Source organism: Delphinapterus leucas, chromosome 11 (assembly GCF_059928025.1).
Source record: "Delphinapterus leucas isolate spDelLeu-1000000601 "Yukka" chromosome 11, BTC_Dleu_Yukka2, whole genome shotgun sequence".
Classification (NCBI taxonomy): Eukaryota; Metazoa; Chordata; class Mammalia; order Artiodactyla; family Monodontidae; genus Delphinapterus; species Delphinapterus leucas.
Window position 1 is genome coordinate 99,690,791 of NC_143139.1, and position 16,020 is coordinate 99,706,810.

Here is a 16,020-nt window from a genome sequence, read left to right on the forward strand (position 1 = left end):
AAGGAAGGTCAGTCACATGAGCAGGTGTAGGTGAAGCAGGCGCTGGTCCAGCAGGGACGTACACAGAGCAAGAGAACAGCCATCTTGAGTGGTCTGACCATACGGTGTCTATATATCTATATCTATATCCATATCGAGAGAGGGAACGAGAATATTTTGTCCCAAGTTTGTGGCTTGTCAATATACACTAAAAAAAAAAAGTATTTATTTATTTATTTATTTTTGGCTGCGTTGGGTCTTCAACGCGTTGCTGTGCGTGGGCTTCTCATTGTGGTGGCTTCTCTTGTTGCGGAGCACGGGCTCTAGGCGTGTGGGCTTCAGTAGTTGTGGCACATGGGCTCAGTAGTTGTGGCTTGCGGGCTCTAGAGCGTAGGCTCAGTAGTTGTGGCGCATGGCCTTAGTTGCTCTGTGGCATGTGGGATCTTCCCGGACAAGGGCTAGAACATGCGTCCCCTGTGTTGGCAGATGGACTCTCAACCACTGTGCCACCAAGGAAGTCCCTCAATTTACTTTTAAAAAATGTCTTCTGGGACTTCCCTGGTGGCACAGTGGTTGAGAGTCCACCTGCCGATGCAGGAGACACGGGTTCGTGCCCCGGTCCGGGAAGATCCCACATGCCGTGGAGCGGCTGGGCCCATGAGCCATGGCCGCTGAGCCTGCGCGTCCGGAGCCTGTTGCTCCGCAACGGGAGAGGCCACAGCAGTGAGAGGCCCGCGTACCGCAAAAAAAAAAAGTCTTCTGCTGAGCAGAAAATTTTAATTTTGTTGAATTCTCATTTATTATTATTTTTTGTGGTAACGGTTGTCTGTGTCCTAACCAAAAAGTCTTTTCCTATGCCCAGCGTGCCAGGGTATTCTCCTATGTTTTTCTTCTAGAAACTATAATTTTAGTTTTTACTTTTAGGTCTGTCATCTAGCTTGACTTAATTTTTCTGTATGTGAGGAAGGCACCATGGTTCTTTTTTAAAATATAGATTTCCTAGTTAACACAGCACCATTTGTTGAAAACAGTTTTATGTTTCCAGAGTAGATTGCTTTGGCACCTTTTCTGAAAATCAAATGATCGTATACATGTGTGTCTATTTCTGGACACTCTATCATGTTCCATTAATCTATTAATGGGTTGTTATGCCAGTACACACTGTCTTTACTACTGTAGCTTTTCTTGGAGTTGGGTAAAGTCCTCCAAGTGTGTTCTTTTTAAAAAAAAATTGTCTTGAGTATTTTTGGTCCTTTGCATTTTTTTTTTTTGTGGTACGCAGGCCTCTCACTGCTGTGGCCTCTCCCGTTGTGGAGCACAGGCTCCGGACGCGCAGGCTCAGCGGCCATGGCTCACGGGCCCAGCCGCTCCGGGGCATGTGGGATCTTCCTACACCGGGGCACGAACCCGCGTCCCCTGCATCAGCAGGCGAACTCTCAACCACTGTGCCACCAGGGAAGCCCAGTCCTTTGCATTTTTATATAAAGTTTCTCATTAGCCATTTCCTACCAAAAAAGCCTTATGGCCTGGGATTTAGAATGGAATTATATTTTGAATCTATATGTCAGTTGTCCCAGAATTAACAGTATTAACAGTGTTAATTTATTCTAGTCCATAAGCATGGTATAGTTTTAAATTTATTTAAATGTTCTTTAACTTACCCTAATAAACATTTTGTAGTTTTCAGTGTATGGGTTTTGCTCATCTTTTGTTAAATTTGTTTCTAGATTTTTTTTTTTTTTGATGCTCCTTTAAATGGTATAGCTTTCTTGGTAAATTTTGTTTTTTTTTGATTTTTTCTGATAGTTTTGTACAAATACAATTGAGTTTTGTAAACTGACAGTTTTCCAGTTCCTATTGTTGTGTAACAAATTACTCCAAAACTTCCTGACTTAGAACAACTGTTTTATCACTCTCACAGATCCTGTTGGTCAGGATTTCAGTCAGGACACACCACGAACCTCTGTCTGTGCACCACGGTGTCTGGCGCCTCGGCGAGACGGCTTGAAAGCTGGTACAAGTTGATGCCTAGGGACTTGAGTCATCTGCAGTCTCACTCTTTTAAGTGTGTGGTGCCTGGGCTTGGACGACTCTAAGACTGAGACTGTAGATTGAGCTGCCCACACATGGCCTCTCCATGTGGCTTAACATCCTCATGGCACGGTGGCCTTAGGAAAGTCAGACTTCTGACATAATGGTTCAAGGCTCCCAGTTAGACTTCCAGAAAGCAAGGTGTAAGTTGCACTTTTTCATGACTGAACCTCAGAAGTCGCATAATATCACTTCCACTCTACTCTTCTGGGTAAAGAAGTCATAAGCCTACTTTAAAGACAGGGAGATTAGACTCCATCTCTTGATGCAGGAGTGCCCTGGTCACATCATAAAAGAATATATGGGATAAGAGAGGTTGTGGAAAATATATGCCACACCTTGTTTCTTGTAATCTTGCTAAATTCACTTGTTAGTTTTAGGAGCTTTTGGGTAGATGTCTTAGGATTTTCTATGTGCACAATCATGTCACCTACAAATGAATAGAATTTTACTTCTTTCTGTGTAATATGTGTGGCTTTTATTTCCTCTTCTTGCCTTTTTGCACTGTCAAGGACCTCAAGTACAATGTTGAACGGAACTGATGAGAGCAGACATTTCTACCTCCTTCCAGGTATTGGTGGAGAGGGTGAAACATTTAGGCGCTCACCATTAACTTTGATGTTAGCTGTTGACTTTTCATAGATGCCCTTTACCAGGGTGGTTTTGACAGTGCAAATTCCACAGACAAGGAGTCTGTATTTTTAATAAACATTCTGCCTTATTTTGGTAGGTCTTTTTCTTTACATTTGAGGAATACCAGTATATAAAGGACGAAGAGATTGAGGATAGAATTTGTAAGACTTGGTGGAAGAAGAGCTGGAAGACAGATCATAGTTTGCTGAGACTTTTAAATAGTTATGAATCAGTATTTTGCCAAATGCTTTTTCTTTGTTGAGATAGATGCTCATATGATTTTTCTGACTTATTCTGTTAATGTACTGAAGGACATTGATTAATTTTTAATGTTAAGCCAGCTTGCATTCCTGAGATAAGTCCCACTTTGTCGTGAGATGTTAGTCTTTTTATATGTTTCAGGATTCTCTTTGATATTGTATTGTATTGTATGTAATATATTTTAAAAGAGTTTTACATCTCTGTTCACGAGGAATACAACTGACCCTTGAACAACACAGGTTTGAACTGTGCAGGTCCACTTACACCTGCTTTTGTTTTTTTTTTTTGCCTCAATTAAATACGGGTAGTACTACATGATCCAGGGTTTGCTGAATCCACAGATATAGCACTGCAGATACAGAGGGCTGACTATGTGACTTGAGCATCTATGGATTTTGGTATCCGTGGGGGCTGCTGGAACCAACCCCCTTTGTATACTGAGGGATGACAGTATTGTCTTCCATTTTCTTTTCTTCTATGTATTCTCTTTTTCTGTTCTGGCATTAGGGAAATGGTGATTTCATAAAATGCTCCTGTGATTTCTGAAAGAGTTTGTGCAAGATTGGTATTGTGTTTTTCTTAAATACTTGATAGAATTCAACAGTGAAGCCATCTTGGCCTGGAACTTTCTTTGTGGGAAAGTTTTAAGTACAAATTTGATTTCTCCTCTGGGTAGGGCTCCAGATTTTCTATTTCTTTTCTTGTCAGTTTTGATAATTTGTGTATTTTAAAGAGTTTGGTCATTTTAAACAATTGTCTAATTTATTGACATACTGTTGTTTGCAATATTCCCTAATTCTTTTAATGTCTATAAGAACTAAAGTGATGTCTTCAATTCCTAAAATTGGTAATTAAACTAATTGATATGTGTCTTGAGATGTGTCACGTAGTCTATCTTGATGAGTGTTTCATGTGTCCTTGAGAAGAATGTGTGTTCTGCTTTGCTGGGGGAAGTTTCTGTAAGTATCATTTAGGTCATGTTGGTTGATAGGTAGTGTTTCTCCTGTCTCCTCTATCCTTACTGATTTTCCGTCTGCTGTTTCTGTCAATTGCTGAGTGAGGACTTCCGACGTTTCCAACTGTAATGGTTGATTTGTCTCTTCTTTTAGTTTTGTCAGGTTTTGCTTCATGTTGTTTGAATCTTGGTTATTAGATACACACCCATGTAGGATGATTATGTTTTCTTGATGAATTTGTATGCTTACTGTTATGAAATATTCCTCTATTTCTGGTTATATCCCCTGTGCTGGATTCCAGTTCCTCTGATATTAATACAGCCATTCCATCTTCCTTAGGATTAGTATTTCCTTGGTGTGTCTTTTCCATCCCTTTGCTTTTAATCTGTTTGTGTCTTCTTATTTAGAGCACGTTTCTTGTAGACAGCTTATAGTTGGATTTTGCTTTCCTACCCTTTTAGTGTGTGTTTAGTTCATTCACATTCATGTAATTACTTATATGGCTGGGGTTTACGCTGCCATTTTGCTATTTATTTTCTATTCATTTCATCTTATTTCCTCCCTTCTTTTGCACGCATTGGGTACTTTTTAAATTAATGGACTTTGTTTTTTAGGGCAGTTTCAGGTTTACAGAAATATTGAGCAGAAAGTACAGAGAGTTTGATATACTCTGTTGCCACCTCCTCACCCACACAAGGTTTCTCCTGTTATTGACATCTTGCGTTCGTGTGGTGCCTTTGTTACAGTTGATGAGCCAATATCCATATTTCATTATTCACTAAAGTCCATAGTTGACATTGGGGTTCCCTCTCTGTGCTGTACATTCTGTGGGTTTGGACAAATGTATAATGACGTGTATCTACCATTATGGTATCATACAGAGTAGTTTCACTGCCCTAAAAATCCTCTGTGCTCCACCTGTTCATCCCTCCGTCTCCCTGAACCCTTGACAACCACTGGCCTTTTCACTGTCTCCATGGTTTTGCCTCTTCCAGAATGTCATTTCCGTGGAACCACACAGTGTGTAGTCTTTTGAGACCGGCTCCTTTCACTCAGGGAGACTTCCTTATTATTCATGTTAGTTTTCACTCTGGCTTATCGGCCATCTCTCCTCTCCCCACCTTTCTTTTAGTTAGTGGTTACTTTTTTATTTTACTTTATTTATTTATCTATTTATTTATTTATCTGTGGTATGTGGGCCTCTCACTGCTGTGGCCTCTCCCGTTGCGGAGCACAGGCTCCGGACGCGCAGGCTCAGCGGCCATGGCTCATGGGCCCAGCCTCTCCGCGGCATGTGGGACCCTCCCGGACCGGGGCATGAACCCGTGTCCCCCGCATCGGCAGGCGGACTCTCAACCACTGTGCCATCAGGGAAGCCCAGTGCTTACTTTTTATAGCACGTATTTATAACTTCCCTAGACTCCCTTCAAATACTGTCGATCTTGGCGAGACAGCAGTGAGCGGTGGCTTGAAGCAAGATCTTAGTTCCCTGTCCAGGAAGTGAACCTGGGGAGCCTGGGTGAAAACCAGGAACCCAGCCACTAGGCCAGCTAGGGCTAGAGGCTCGAAGCAAAGCTGTCGTGGCACTTGCCCCCGTTGAAAAATGCATTTCTCAAGGAGGCAGAAACTGTAAAAACAGGTACAAAGTTAGAGACACAGCACGACAACAGGTGGGAGAGCACACAGAGAAAGAGTTTGCTTAGTTAAGACAGAAGCAGGGCAGAGATGCACACGGGGAGAGAAAGGGTGTGGGCGTCCCCCCTAATGAGGAGGGGCCCAGTAAAGAGGTGGTGACGTCATTCATATAGGGCGGTTCTTCCGGGTCTCTTTACCTTTGGCCAATCGTCTGGTTTCTTTTTCCACACGTGACTTGCCCAAGGCCCCTCCCCAGCATGCGTGCGCAACTTTTTTCCAAGATGGGGTTTCAGCCCAGAGGCCTATGGGACGGCCTTCACATCACCTGTTATGGGGTGGCGCCCCCTCCTTGTTGACCCCCAAGGAGCCTTTCTGCACATGTGCAGTCGGGGAGGTTTCCTTGACCTCAGGAATGGTCATCTTATCTCTTTACTCCGGCGGGCCTCGGCTCCTGCTGTTAACCTTGGCCTTGGAGTGTGTGGGGAAACAAAGCTCCAATGTTCTCCGCCTGACAGACTGCAGCCGTCCAGCCGGGGCCCACCCACTTCTCCCTCACTGTTACAGCACCTGCTGCTGCTGCAGGCCCGTGTCTGAACGCAGGCATTCAGCATTTCCCCGTCTCCCCCGCAGTCCACAGGAGGAGCACTGGCCGCTCTGCCAGGGCTGGGGGAGCCTCCAGCCTTCACCACGTCCCATGTCCCATGTCACCGGGGAAGCTGTGGAGGGGGTGGGCGGGCGGGCTCACCCTTGGTGTGGACTCTGTCTGGGCTCCTTGAGAGATAGCAGCTCACTTCACACCCCCAACGCCTTGGGAAGGAGCCGTTCCTCGCCATTTTACAGACGAGGAAACAGAAGATCAGAGAAACTAGGCTCGCGGGTGGGAAAGGAGTCGGCTTGATAGACTTTTTTGTTTTGTTTTGCGGTACACGGGCCTCTCACTGTTGTGGCCTCTCCCCTTGTGGAGCACAGGCTCCGGACGCGCAGGCTCAGTGGCCATGGCTTACGGGCCCAGCCGCTCCGCAGCATGTGGGATCCTCCCGGACTGGGGCACGAACCCGTGTCCCCTGCATCGGCAGGCGGACTCTCAACCACTGCGCCACCAGGGAAGCCCTTGATAGACTTTTACATGCTCTTACATGATCTGAGAGGCATCACGGAGCTCTGTCCTCGTCCTTCTTCCCTCTTCCCAGAGACCGTGGTGAAGACGTGGAGGGTGTGAGTTTACGCACTGCCTCTCAGCTTGGAAGGACAGCTAATGTGATTGATGACACGATCAAGGTGCAGAATGAGTTTCACTGCCTGCAGTTCCAGCTGAGAGCCAATCAAACAAACGAGTTCACAGGAATAAGTGAGAAGCCCTACGTTCAAGTTCACAAAACCAAGCAGTACGGTTCGTTGAATGCAGCCTGGACAGCCTGGGTTGACTGCGTCGCCAGTGGGATGCTCTCGTGGTTCTCATGCCCAGATTCTGGCTTTGGTCTTGTAGCTGACCTCTTGCATCCTCTCTGGCCCCTTCTGTTACGCCCCACCTTGCGGCCAGAGTCATCTTTTCCAAATGCAAATCTCGTAACCGTGGTGGCTCCCCATTTCCGTGTCAGTAGCTTCCTTCTGTAGCTTTGCTGGGGTCTCACCCTTTATCCCCACGTGGCCTTCTAGCCTCGGAATGGTCTTCTTCCGTCAACCCCAGCTTCCTTGCGGCCCCTCCCGCCACACTGGCCTTCATTCCACGCCTGGAGTGTGCCTAGCTTCCATCTCCCTGCGTCTCGGCCCGGGCCTCACCTCCTCTGCGTGGTCCTCAGGTCAGGCCCCCGTTCTGTGCCATGGCGGCCGGGCTCCCCAGGGCACAGCCAGCCCCCATGTGCATATGCGTGGCCTGCGTGATGAACGTTTGCTTAACGACCGGACCGTCATCTCTGGACTGGAGGCCCGTGCTGTTTTCCTGCCCAACTGTGTTGGGAGGCCCAGGACTGCCCCCGGGTCCCGTGACTCCCAGCATGCAGCTGTGCTCCCGGCCGTGATTCCTCCCAGCACAGTCGTGTGAGGCGGCAGCGGCCAAGGGAGAAGGCCCGGGGGGACCCAGGCGCCAGCTGCCCGGAGTCCTGCACTGGTGGAGTTGCAGGAGACGCCTAACGCCCCAGCGACGAGTTGTCACTGTCTGCCGGGAGCTCGGTAGAGGCTCTGCGCCTGGGATCTGTACCGAGGCTGTTCACATAGGTACCTCGGAAGCAGGAGCTTGGCGTAAACCACGGTGCTCAGCTGAGGCCAGCGAGCCATTCTTACTGGTTCGGGAGAGGTGGGAACACCCGAAATCCTCGGTCCCAGGCGCTGGCTGAGGGAGGGCCGACCTTGCACACGGGCCTGTCTCAGGATGGCAGTCTCCGGCCTGCTTTTCCGCACCGTCTCTGCTCTGGCCTCGGGGTATTGTCTCACGCGTGAGGCACTCAGGCAGTGTTTCCTGCACAGAGGGAAGAGCTCCCAGTCTGCTGTGGTTCTGTCGTGCATGGATTGATGCATCAGTTGCACTGATTGGATCATCAGGGTGCCTGAAATGGGGCCTTGTATTGCTGAGTCGTTCCAGTCGCAGGTCCAGGGCAGGTGAGGGAGGCAAGTGTGGTTTGAGCGTAAGAGAGCAGCTTTCTCAGAGTGAGACTGGCCAGGAAAGGGGTGTGGGGCTTGCTGAGGACTTGCATCTCTGGTCTGGGGGCACAGCCCCTTGTCAGAGGTAAGAGGGATTCTCAGTTCTCTGGGAGCTGGGAGTTTTAATAGGCGGGTGCTGCGGTCCTTCCGGCTAAGCCGATATGAGTGTATCTTCCATCTCGTCTCTGAAATGCTCCTTCAGAAGAGTTTATTCTGCTTGTCTTCTGAAGAGCACAGAAAATGCTGTTTGTTATTGCTGGAGGGTGAGGCGGGAACGGCAGCATACGCGAGGCAAGCTTGGTGTGCATTTCTTTATTTTTTTTCTGTAAAAAGGTAAGCAGAAAGGTAAAGTCCGTCTGCTACGGACTTCACTTTCTGTAAAACATTGCCCAAAAGGTCGTTGTATTCTTCAGACCTTCCTTCCTTCCCTCTGACCCATAAGTTTTACATATTCTATCATTTCTTAAAGACCACAAAGTCAAACCTCAGTTTGAAAGGACATGCATGGTTACTTTTCACGGAGTATTGTTAATATTATGACTGTTACTATTTCTGTAAATATACCGCATTCTTATTTACTTCCTTATTACTTCCTATTTTGCCTGCCTACTCGTATATTTATTCAGCAGACGTTTTCTGTGCCAGGTGCGTTGCCGGCGCGGGTTTGGATGGCATGCTGGGGGTGGCACCCCTGCCTGAAGCGGGCAGAACCCACGGTCAGATGAGGGGCGCTGGTGGAGCCCTGCTGGGTGGTCTGAGTGCCAAGTGCCTCTCCTGAGGCCACAGAACATTCTTCTCCCCTCACACCTTCCAACTCAGCCTCTGGCTCTGGAATGTCCCTGGTGTGCCCTTCAAAGGCTTCCTGGCTACTGTGGGGCCCTCCTCAGCCGACCACACTGTGCCCCTTCTGAAGGGTGGTCTTCTCTGCCCCCCGCCCCCTGCCTAAATCCAGATGCCAAGGCCACACCTGTCAATCTTCTCAGGTCCTTTCACAATACAGATTTTTTTTTTTAGACTCTCGGGTGTCATTCTTTTCTAATTATTTGGATTTTCAAGAGAACTCATCTCCCCTACCTGGGTTTTGAACAAATTGAGAAATAAAATAGTGGCAGATGGCCAAAGAATAACTTTTGTTTCTTCTAAATGAGAAGCTTGAAATCCTGTCTTAGTGTGAGAGCCAAATAACCTGGCTGACTGAATCCCAGGATCATTCAGGCTGACCCACCCTGTCAGAGCCAGCGCTGGGCCTGGGCAGGACCCCCTCACGTGCATCAGAGCTGTACCAGGAAGCAGCCTTCCGGGGGTGGGGGGGAGCAGCCTCCCTAGGGGAGCAACCTTCCCAGGGGGAGCAGCCTTCCCTGGGGGAGCAGCCTTCCCAGGGTGGGAGCAGCATTCCTGGGGGAGCAGCCTTCGTAGGGGAGCAACCTTCCCAGGGGGAGCAGCTTTCCCCGGGGGAGCAGTTTTCTTGGGGGAGCAACCTCTCTGGGGGGAGCAGCCTTCCAAGGGGGAGTAGCCTTCCCTGGGGGAGCAGCTTTCTTGGGGGAACAGCTTTCTTGGGGAACAGTCTTTCTGTGGGGAGCAGCCTTCCAAGGGGGAGCAACCTTCCTGGGGCATCAGCCGATTCTGAGAGCTGGAAGGAGGGCTGAACCTACTGGCTGTTTCATCCCCCAGGCTTAGCAGTTGTAGTTGCCTTCTCGGGGTGAGTATTTCTGGGGATGGAGATAGTGCAGGAGAGGCACCAACTGAGTTCCCTCCACTTGGAAGCAGACCCCGGGTTTGAGAGTGTTTCCCTCAGCTGGCTGTTTGCATAACCATTGGGTCCCTTCTCAGCCTGGGGCATGGCCCGCCTTGGAGCCCACAGCCCATCGGGACAGGCCAGCCCCCAGTGGAACCCCTGCTCCTTTGAGGATTCTCCTGGGACGCCGGGGAGAGGACGTTAGAGCCTGGTCCTGATCGCTTTGAAACGTGTCAGAATTGAACATTAATTAGATAATCTGTAAGGCCTCCACCCTGAGTTTATTTCTCATCCTTAATTATGTCCTGCTTGACTCTTCCACCTGTCTCATCAGAAATTGCACCATGAGGTGAAGTGCCAGTGTGTAAGCCTCCAGCTACAGAGCCTGCCCCGCATTCGAGTATAAATTTCCTTATGTTACCCAGTCTCAGAGAGAAAGTGTCTTAAGGCCAACCCTTGTAAGTTCAAGTCCAAAACCAGAATTTCCGTTGCCCATTAATGTCTAAGTCCGTGAAAGCTCACGGCTCGTGCTTACCTTGTGCTGTTGCCCCGTCTCGGCCAGAGGGGCGCCCGGTGTCTCACCAGGACACACACACGCCTTTCAGGGCCCAGAGGTCCTGTCCATTGAGCACCAGTCTGTGAAAGCCCTCGCTTCACAAGATTTCAAGGCGTGGCAGAACGCACAAGCTTGTCACCGTGTCTAGAGGGCACATCATGCCAGGCCCCTGTGGCAGCTGCCCCAGGAGCACCGTCCCCCTGTGCAGAGCAGGGCGCATGTGGGACCTCAGGGTTGCTCTGAGTCGGGGCACCGCACGGAGCTGTCCTCGGTTTTGCCCTCGCGGGGATGTGACAGTTGGATTCAGAGGCTGTCACTTGAAATCGACTTGGGAGAAACCTCAGCAAGAAGTTAGGTCTGAATTTACTCATTTTCTGTTTCTGCGGGAAAAAGATCCTTGTTGCCTTGTAGGCATTTTAAGTTCTGTGTCATCGTGGCTGCCACTCCTGCTCTAGTTAGGAGGGGTGTGTGTGTGTGTGTGTGCACACGTGTGTTAAACCCAGAGTGCCGACTGTGCTGGAATCAGAGCCCTCCACGTCTGACTGCTCAGCCTTAGATGCTGCTGCTGGTGTGAAGGTCCTCTTCTCCCCCATGCTGTGTCGTTGGAGCCCCCCTCGCAGGTCCTGGGGCGGGTGGCACCGGGAGTGCTGTTCCCACGTCCTGGGGCCTCCCCCGTGCCTCCCTGAGGACAAGCCGTCCTCTCCCAACACCGGCCCAGCAGGAGCCCCCCTGAACCGCCAGGGCCCGAGGCCCCATGCGCTCACTCTAGTTCAAGGACCCGCAGGTGCAGCGCGTCGTGGCTTGAAACACACATTTATTACCTCATTGTCCTGGAGTTTGGAAGGCTGCCATGCACCTGGGGTGCTGGATCAAGGTGTAGATCAAGGCGTGGGCAGGGCTGCGTCCCTTCTGGGGCTTCAGGGAATAATTCGCTCCTTGGTCTCTTTCGAGCCTGTGTTGCTTGGGTGGTGGCGCCTTTGCCTGCCTTCCACGTCCGCGGTGGCGAGTCAAGCGTCCTTGCAGCTCTGACGCTAACTCTCCTGTCTCCTCCTCCACCTTCAAGGGCCCCGGGTCACACTGGGCCCACTTGGGCCATCCAGGATGCTGTCCCTGGTTCAGTCCCTCGATTAGCAACCTTTGTCCCCCTTGCCTGGCTCCAGGAATGTGCCCTGGACATCTCTGGGGGGTCATTACCCTGCCTTCCATATCATGCAGTGTAAGTCCATCACTGCAGGAGTCCAGTTGAAACCCTCATTCTGCAAATGGTCCCTGAGCGCCGGCAGAGGCTCCTGAGGGCAGCTCTGTGGGGATGCCCTGGGGTGGGACACGGTGGGCGCCACCTTCTCCTCCAGCTGATTTGTGTTCTCAGGTGATGGCAGTGGGGCACCCGGCCTGCTGCCCTGAGCCCTCACGCGCCTGCCACTCACAGTGCTTCCTGAAGCCTCAGAGCAGTCCTACAAGTCCGCACTATCATTCTCACTGTATAGATAATGAAACTGCAGCCCAGACGGGTGGTGTTACTCGCCAAGGTCACACAGCATCTAAGTGATAGAGCTGGGCTCTCATTCCAGGTCTGCCTGACTGGAGGCCCCCCTCCCCCCGCCCAATGTCCACACTGGTTTTCCTGTCTTAGTTTATGAACTTCTTCACTGAGTTCGCTGAGACTGAGGTCCCACGTTCACTCTGCACTCACACAGTGACCATGTCCTTGACCCTGGGATGGCCGGCGTGACGCTGGTACTGCCAGGTCGCTGTTACGCATCGGCTCCCCTGCAGCTCTGAGTGCTTTTTGCCCCTGTGCCAGCCAGAGCAACTTCCGGGACTCGGGCCCTCAGTGAGCTGTTTGTTCACTTTAAATCTGTATTTACGTAGATGTGCCCCGTTAAATATTCCTGAGGTCGGTGTGTTCCCCTCTGACATCAGGGGCTGTCGGACTCACCTTCTGGTTCGTGCTGCACACTGGTGGTGTAACGCAGCCTAATGCCGTGTGCGTTGATCACTTTGTGAATCTGTTATGTTGTGAAACTGTTCACCTTGGTTCCCGCTGCCTTTTTCCCCTTTGGAAAGCGGGTTTTATTTTCCATGCATATGATATTCGTTGTTATCTTTCCCGTAGGACAACTACACCTTTGCTCAACCTGGGATTCAAATGAAAGTGAAAATCTTGGAAGAACTCGTAAGCCGGATCGATGGTAAGCCAGCTTCCTGGGCTCCCCTTTCCCTGTGGGGCGGGGGAGAAGGCGGTGGAAGGCTCAGGACTCGCCGGCCATCAGCTGACGGGATGCCGTCCTCGTCCAGCCCGTGGCCCCTGGCTTGCGCCTTCCCGGCATCCTTCTGAGGCCACCCGCCGCTGGAGCAGGTGCCGCTGCCGCTGCCATTCCTTTTACGAAGGCGATATAATCAGAATTCAGTGCCGTCACTTTGCAGGAAGTAATGAGTGCATCCTAGAAGCAAGCAGCTCTTACTCCTTATTAAGCCTGGTGATTGTCATAATCTGGGTGACAGCTGGGTTGTTTATGGCCGTCCTCTGGCACACTGTTCCTGCCTCTGCACATCATTTTGCTATCAAGGATGCTGGTGTAATTTCTCCACGGAATCCAATTAATTACTGAGTCTGAAAATAACATCTTTAATATTATAGAAAAATTATAGTATGTGCTTGGCCATTTTAGATTATGCTTTCATGTTTAGGTGGGGGGCTTTGAAATACTTTCTGCCCTCATCCTTAAAATAATTCCCCCTATGATGTGCTGTCATATTGCAATAGCAGAGTTTAATTAAAGTTGAGAGAGAATGCTGCCCATTCCAAGCATACTCTCCGGATAGTTTGTTAAATTAATGAACAGAGCATTAACAGAGGGATACCGAGCAGAACCGGGCATGGATTTGTGACACCAGCTGGCTGGTCAGTGGTGATGCGCAGAGAAGACACAGGCTGTGTCATCAGGAGCCCGGTGTGAGCTTGGTGGATGACTTCACTGAACCTGCAGAGAAATCACACTTTGCTTAAAACGTAGACTCGCTGCCCGTGTTCCAGGGCTGCCTTCCAAGGACGGGCCTATCCTGGTGTCTCTTCCCCTTGCTGTACCTTCAGCAGTAGGAAGTATATCGGCAATCGTCTTCCCAAGAAAGGCACTTGGTTTGGGAAATGATTGAATGACGTTGTGAAATGGAGTCGTACCGATTATCAACTCCATTCTGCTCCTTGATTGAATCTGATTTTCAGTTGCATCTAATGCTTATTGCCTAATTTCCATATTATGAAGTTCTACACAGTTCTTCCACTAATACTTTGATTCAGTGTATTTAGCTGCTTTGCAGCTACGTGTTCAAAGTACTGTTTTTGGCTTATGTAACTGCATTTATGTACCTTTATTCTTAACTTCACGGGGAGATCTTTGCTGGACGCTCTTGGGTTTTTTCCCTGCTAGCAGTTTCACACCTTTCCCCCGGCCTCATTTTGTTCTTTGAAATACAATTGGAGGGGGCTGTGAATTACACTTCCTTAGCAGCTCTTCTTTTCCTCCTGTGTCTCTTAGAAGGCAGATTTTGTATTTTTGTGGAGCTTGGAAAGTTGCGGTTGGTGCTTATTTGTTCCAGGGCTGCAGTCTGGGAAATAGTTGAGTTGATTTTCTCCGGAGCTGTGGTTTAGAAGCAGCACATCTCGGGTTTGCTGGATGATGGTTTCAAAGAGCGGCAGCAGCAACCAGAGGAAGCCCAGCCGGATCTGGGCTTTTCAGTGAATCCCATTTTTATTTTCCTGCAGCTTCCGAGGAGGGCATTTTCATCCTGTGGTCGTTTTGTTTAAATGATCAGTTCTTCACAACATAGGAGGCTCTTTTTGGTAATCGGTTAGACTTTGTACTCTGTTTGTAACTATTCTTCCAGTGAAACCCGGACGAACTTCTGTGATGGCCTCAGAAGAATTCCCAGGCTTTTCAAGCAGGAAGTAGCAGAATTGACAGAGTTTGGGCTGTTACCCCTCAGCAGCCCCGGGGAGAAGTGTCCTATAGGCCCCCTTCTCTCACTGTCCTCCTGGAGAAAGAATGTGTGGCCTTGGGACTGTGCAGGGACGGCAGGATACACTAGGAGGAAAATATTGCTTTAAAAAAAAAAAACAACTGCCCCATTTTTGCATTTCAGGGCAAGGACAGCATTGATTTCAGAACTTTTTGGCAATTTGGTGAAGGAACACAATTTCATGGACCTGTTATTAAGAAAGCTGAGGTTTTATGGGCTTGACCCAGATGGGAATAGTTTAGAAAAGAGCTAAATTGCTACACAAGGAAAAGTGAGAGGAATTGTGGAGTCCCAGTAGTAGTGCTGTAAGTCAGAAGAGAATGGAGAGGGAGAGGAGGGCAGAGGCCCAGGGGTACAGGAGGGGGGCAGCGAGGGGAGGGGGGCAGCGGGGAAGATTAGGAGAGGGTCAAAGTCACTGTCTTATTTTCTAGCTGTGACAGCTGGCTAAAGGATTTCTGAAAAGTACTCTAAAGTAGTTTTCTGTTTTGAGTAGTACGGTACCCTACTCTCTGTTACCCCCACATCTTTAGAAAAAGTCTGTTCCCTAGACAGGAAGGTGACGCGACTGAAGACAGAGGGTCGTGTCTGTAATGGAGGCCGAGCAGGAAGGTGATGGGCAGCAGCCTGAGAGACCACCCGGTGGGTGGTAATTGTCTCGAGAGAGGTAAGCTGGCTAGTGAGAAGCCCCAGGGGAGTCTGTAGTCTTTGGGGCAGAGCTTTCAGAACTTCCCACACAATGAGAGATGGAGCCTTGAGCCACTGAACTGGCAATGTCAAAGGTGAGAGTAGGAGGACCTTCCACTGCCAGTGGTGGTGGGCTAGGTAATTCCAACCAGATTTCTCACTGAAGAGACCTAAAAAATGGATAAGATTGTTTTTTAAAGCCAGCAAACAAACAAACAAATGGGGGGTGGTGAGGAAGAATGAAAGAGAGAAAAAAAGAAAACAAAGAAGGTAAAAAGAAAACAAATTTCGTAAAAGCATTGAACTGCTAATAAGGAGACAAGGACTTCCTGGCCAGATTCTGGAAGAATGCTGGAACCAGAGAGATGAGCCCAGCCCTGAAGGCCACTGTTGTTCCGAGGGTTCTTGCTAATCCAGAAGAAAGAATCCCAACGTGGTTTGTAGTTTTGACAGCTTCATGGAGGGAAAGGATCAAACCATAGCCTACCTGAGGATAGGAGTGCAGAAAATGCCCAGGTACTTTCTGAGACCCAGAAGACCAACTGTCAGGGTGGAACTGAAGTGAAACTGCCCTTGTGCAGTCTTGCAGGCCAGGTTTACATCACCTGAGAGGACCAGGGTTGTTTGAACCTTGATTACGGCACTTCTCTACTGGAGTAGAGTGCTTGGGAGAAGCAAAAAAAAATCTTTTCTGGAGGAAGTTACCAGAAAGTTGTTCCTCAAATTGTTTCTGCTTTTTTTTTTTTCCCCCACCTAAAATGATCTACACATAGTCAAAAATACACACACATTCAAGACTTCTTAAGTGAGAACAAACAGAAACAACAGATAAT

The 16,020-nt window shown here is 49.2% G+C and overlaps 1 protein-coding gene across 7 annotated transcripts in view; it reads left to right on the forward strand.

The window, feature by feature from the left end:
* TBC1D22A (TBC1 domain family member 22A) overlaps positions 1-16,020 on the forward strand; it is a 314,050-nt gene that overhangs the window by 189,051 nt on the left and 108,979 nt on the right. For 6 of the 7 annotated variants that reach the window (XM_089921472.1, XM_089921473.1, XM_089921478.1 and 3 more), the window contains one exon: positions 12,600-12,675. The exons of the other annotated variant lie outside the window; for it this stretch is intronic. In XM_089921472.1, the coding sequence (XP_089777598.1) occupies positions 12,600-12,675 (76 nt within the window). The remainder of the gene's footprint in view (positions 1-12,599; positions 12,676-16,020) is intronic. 7 annotated transcript variants of the gene reach the window in all.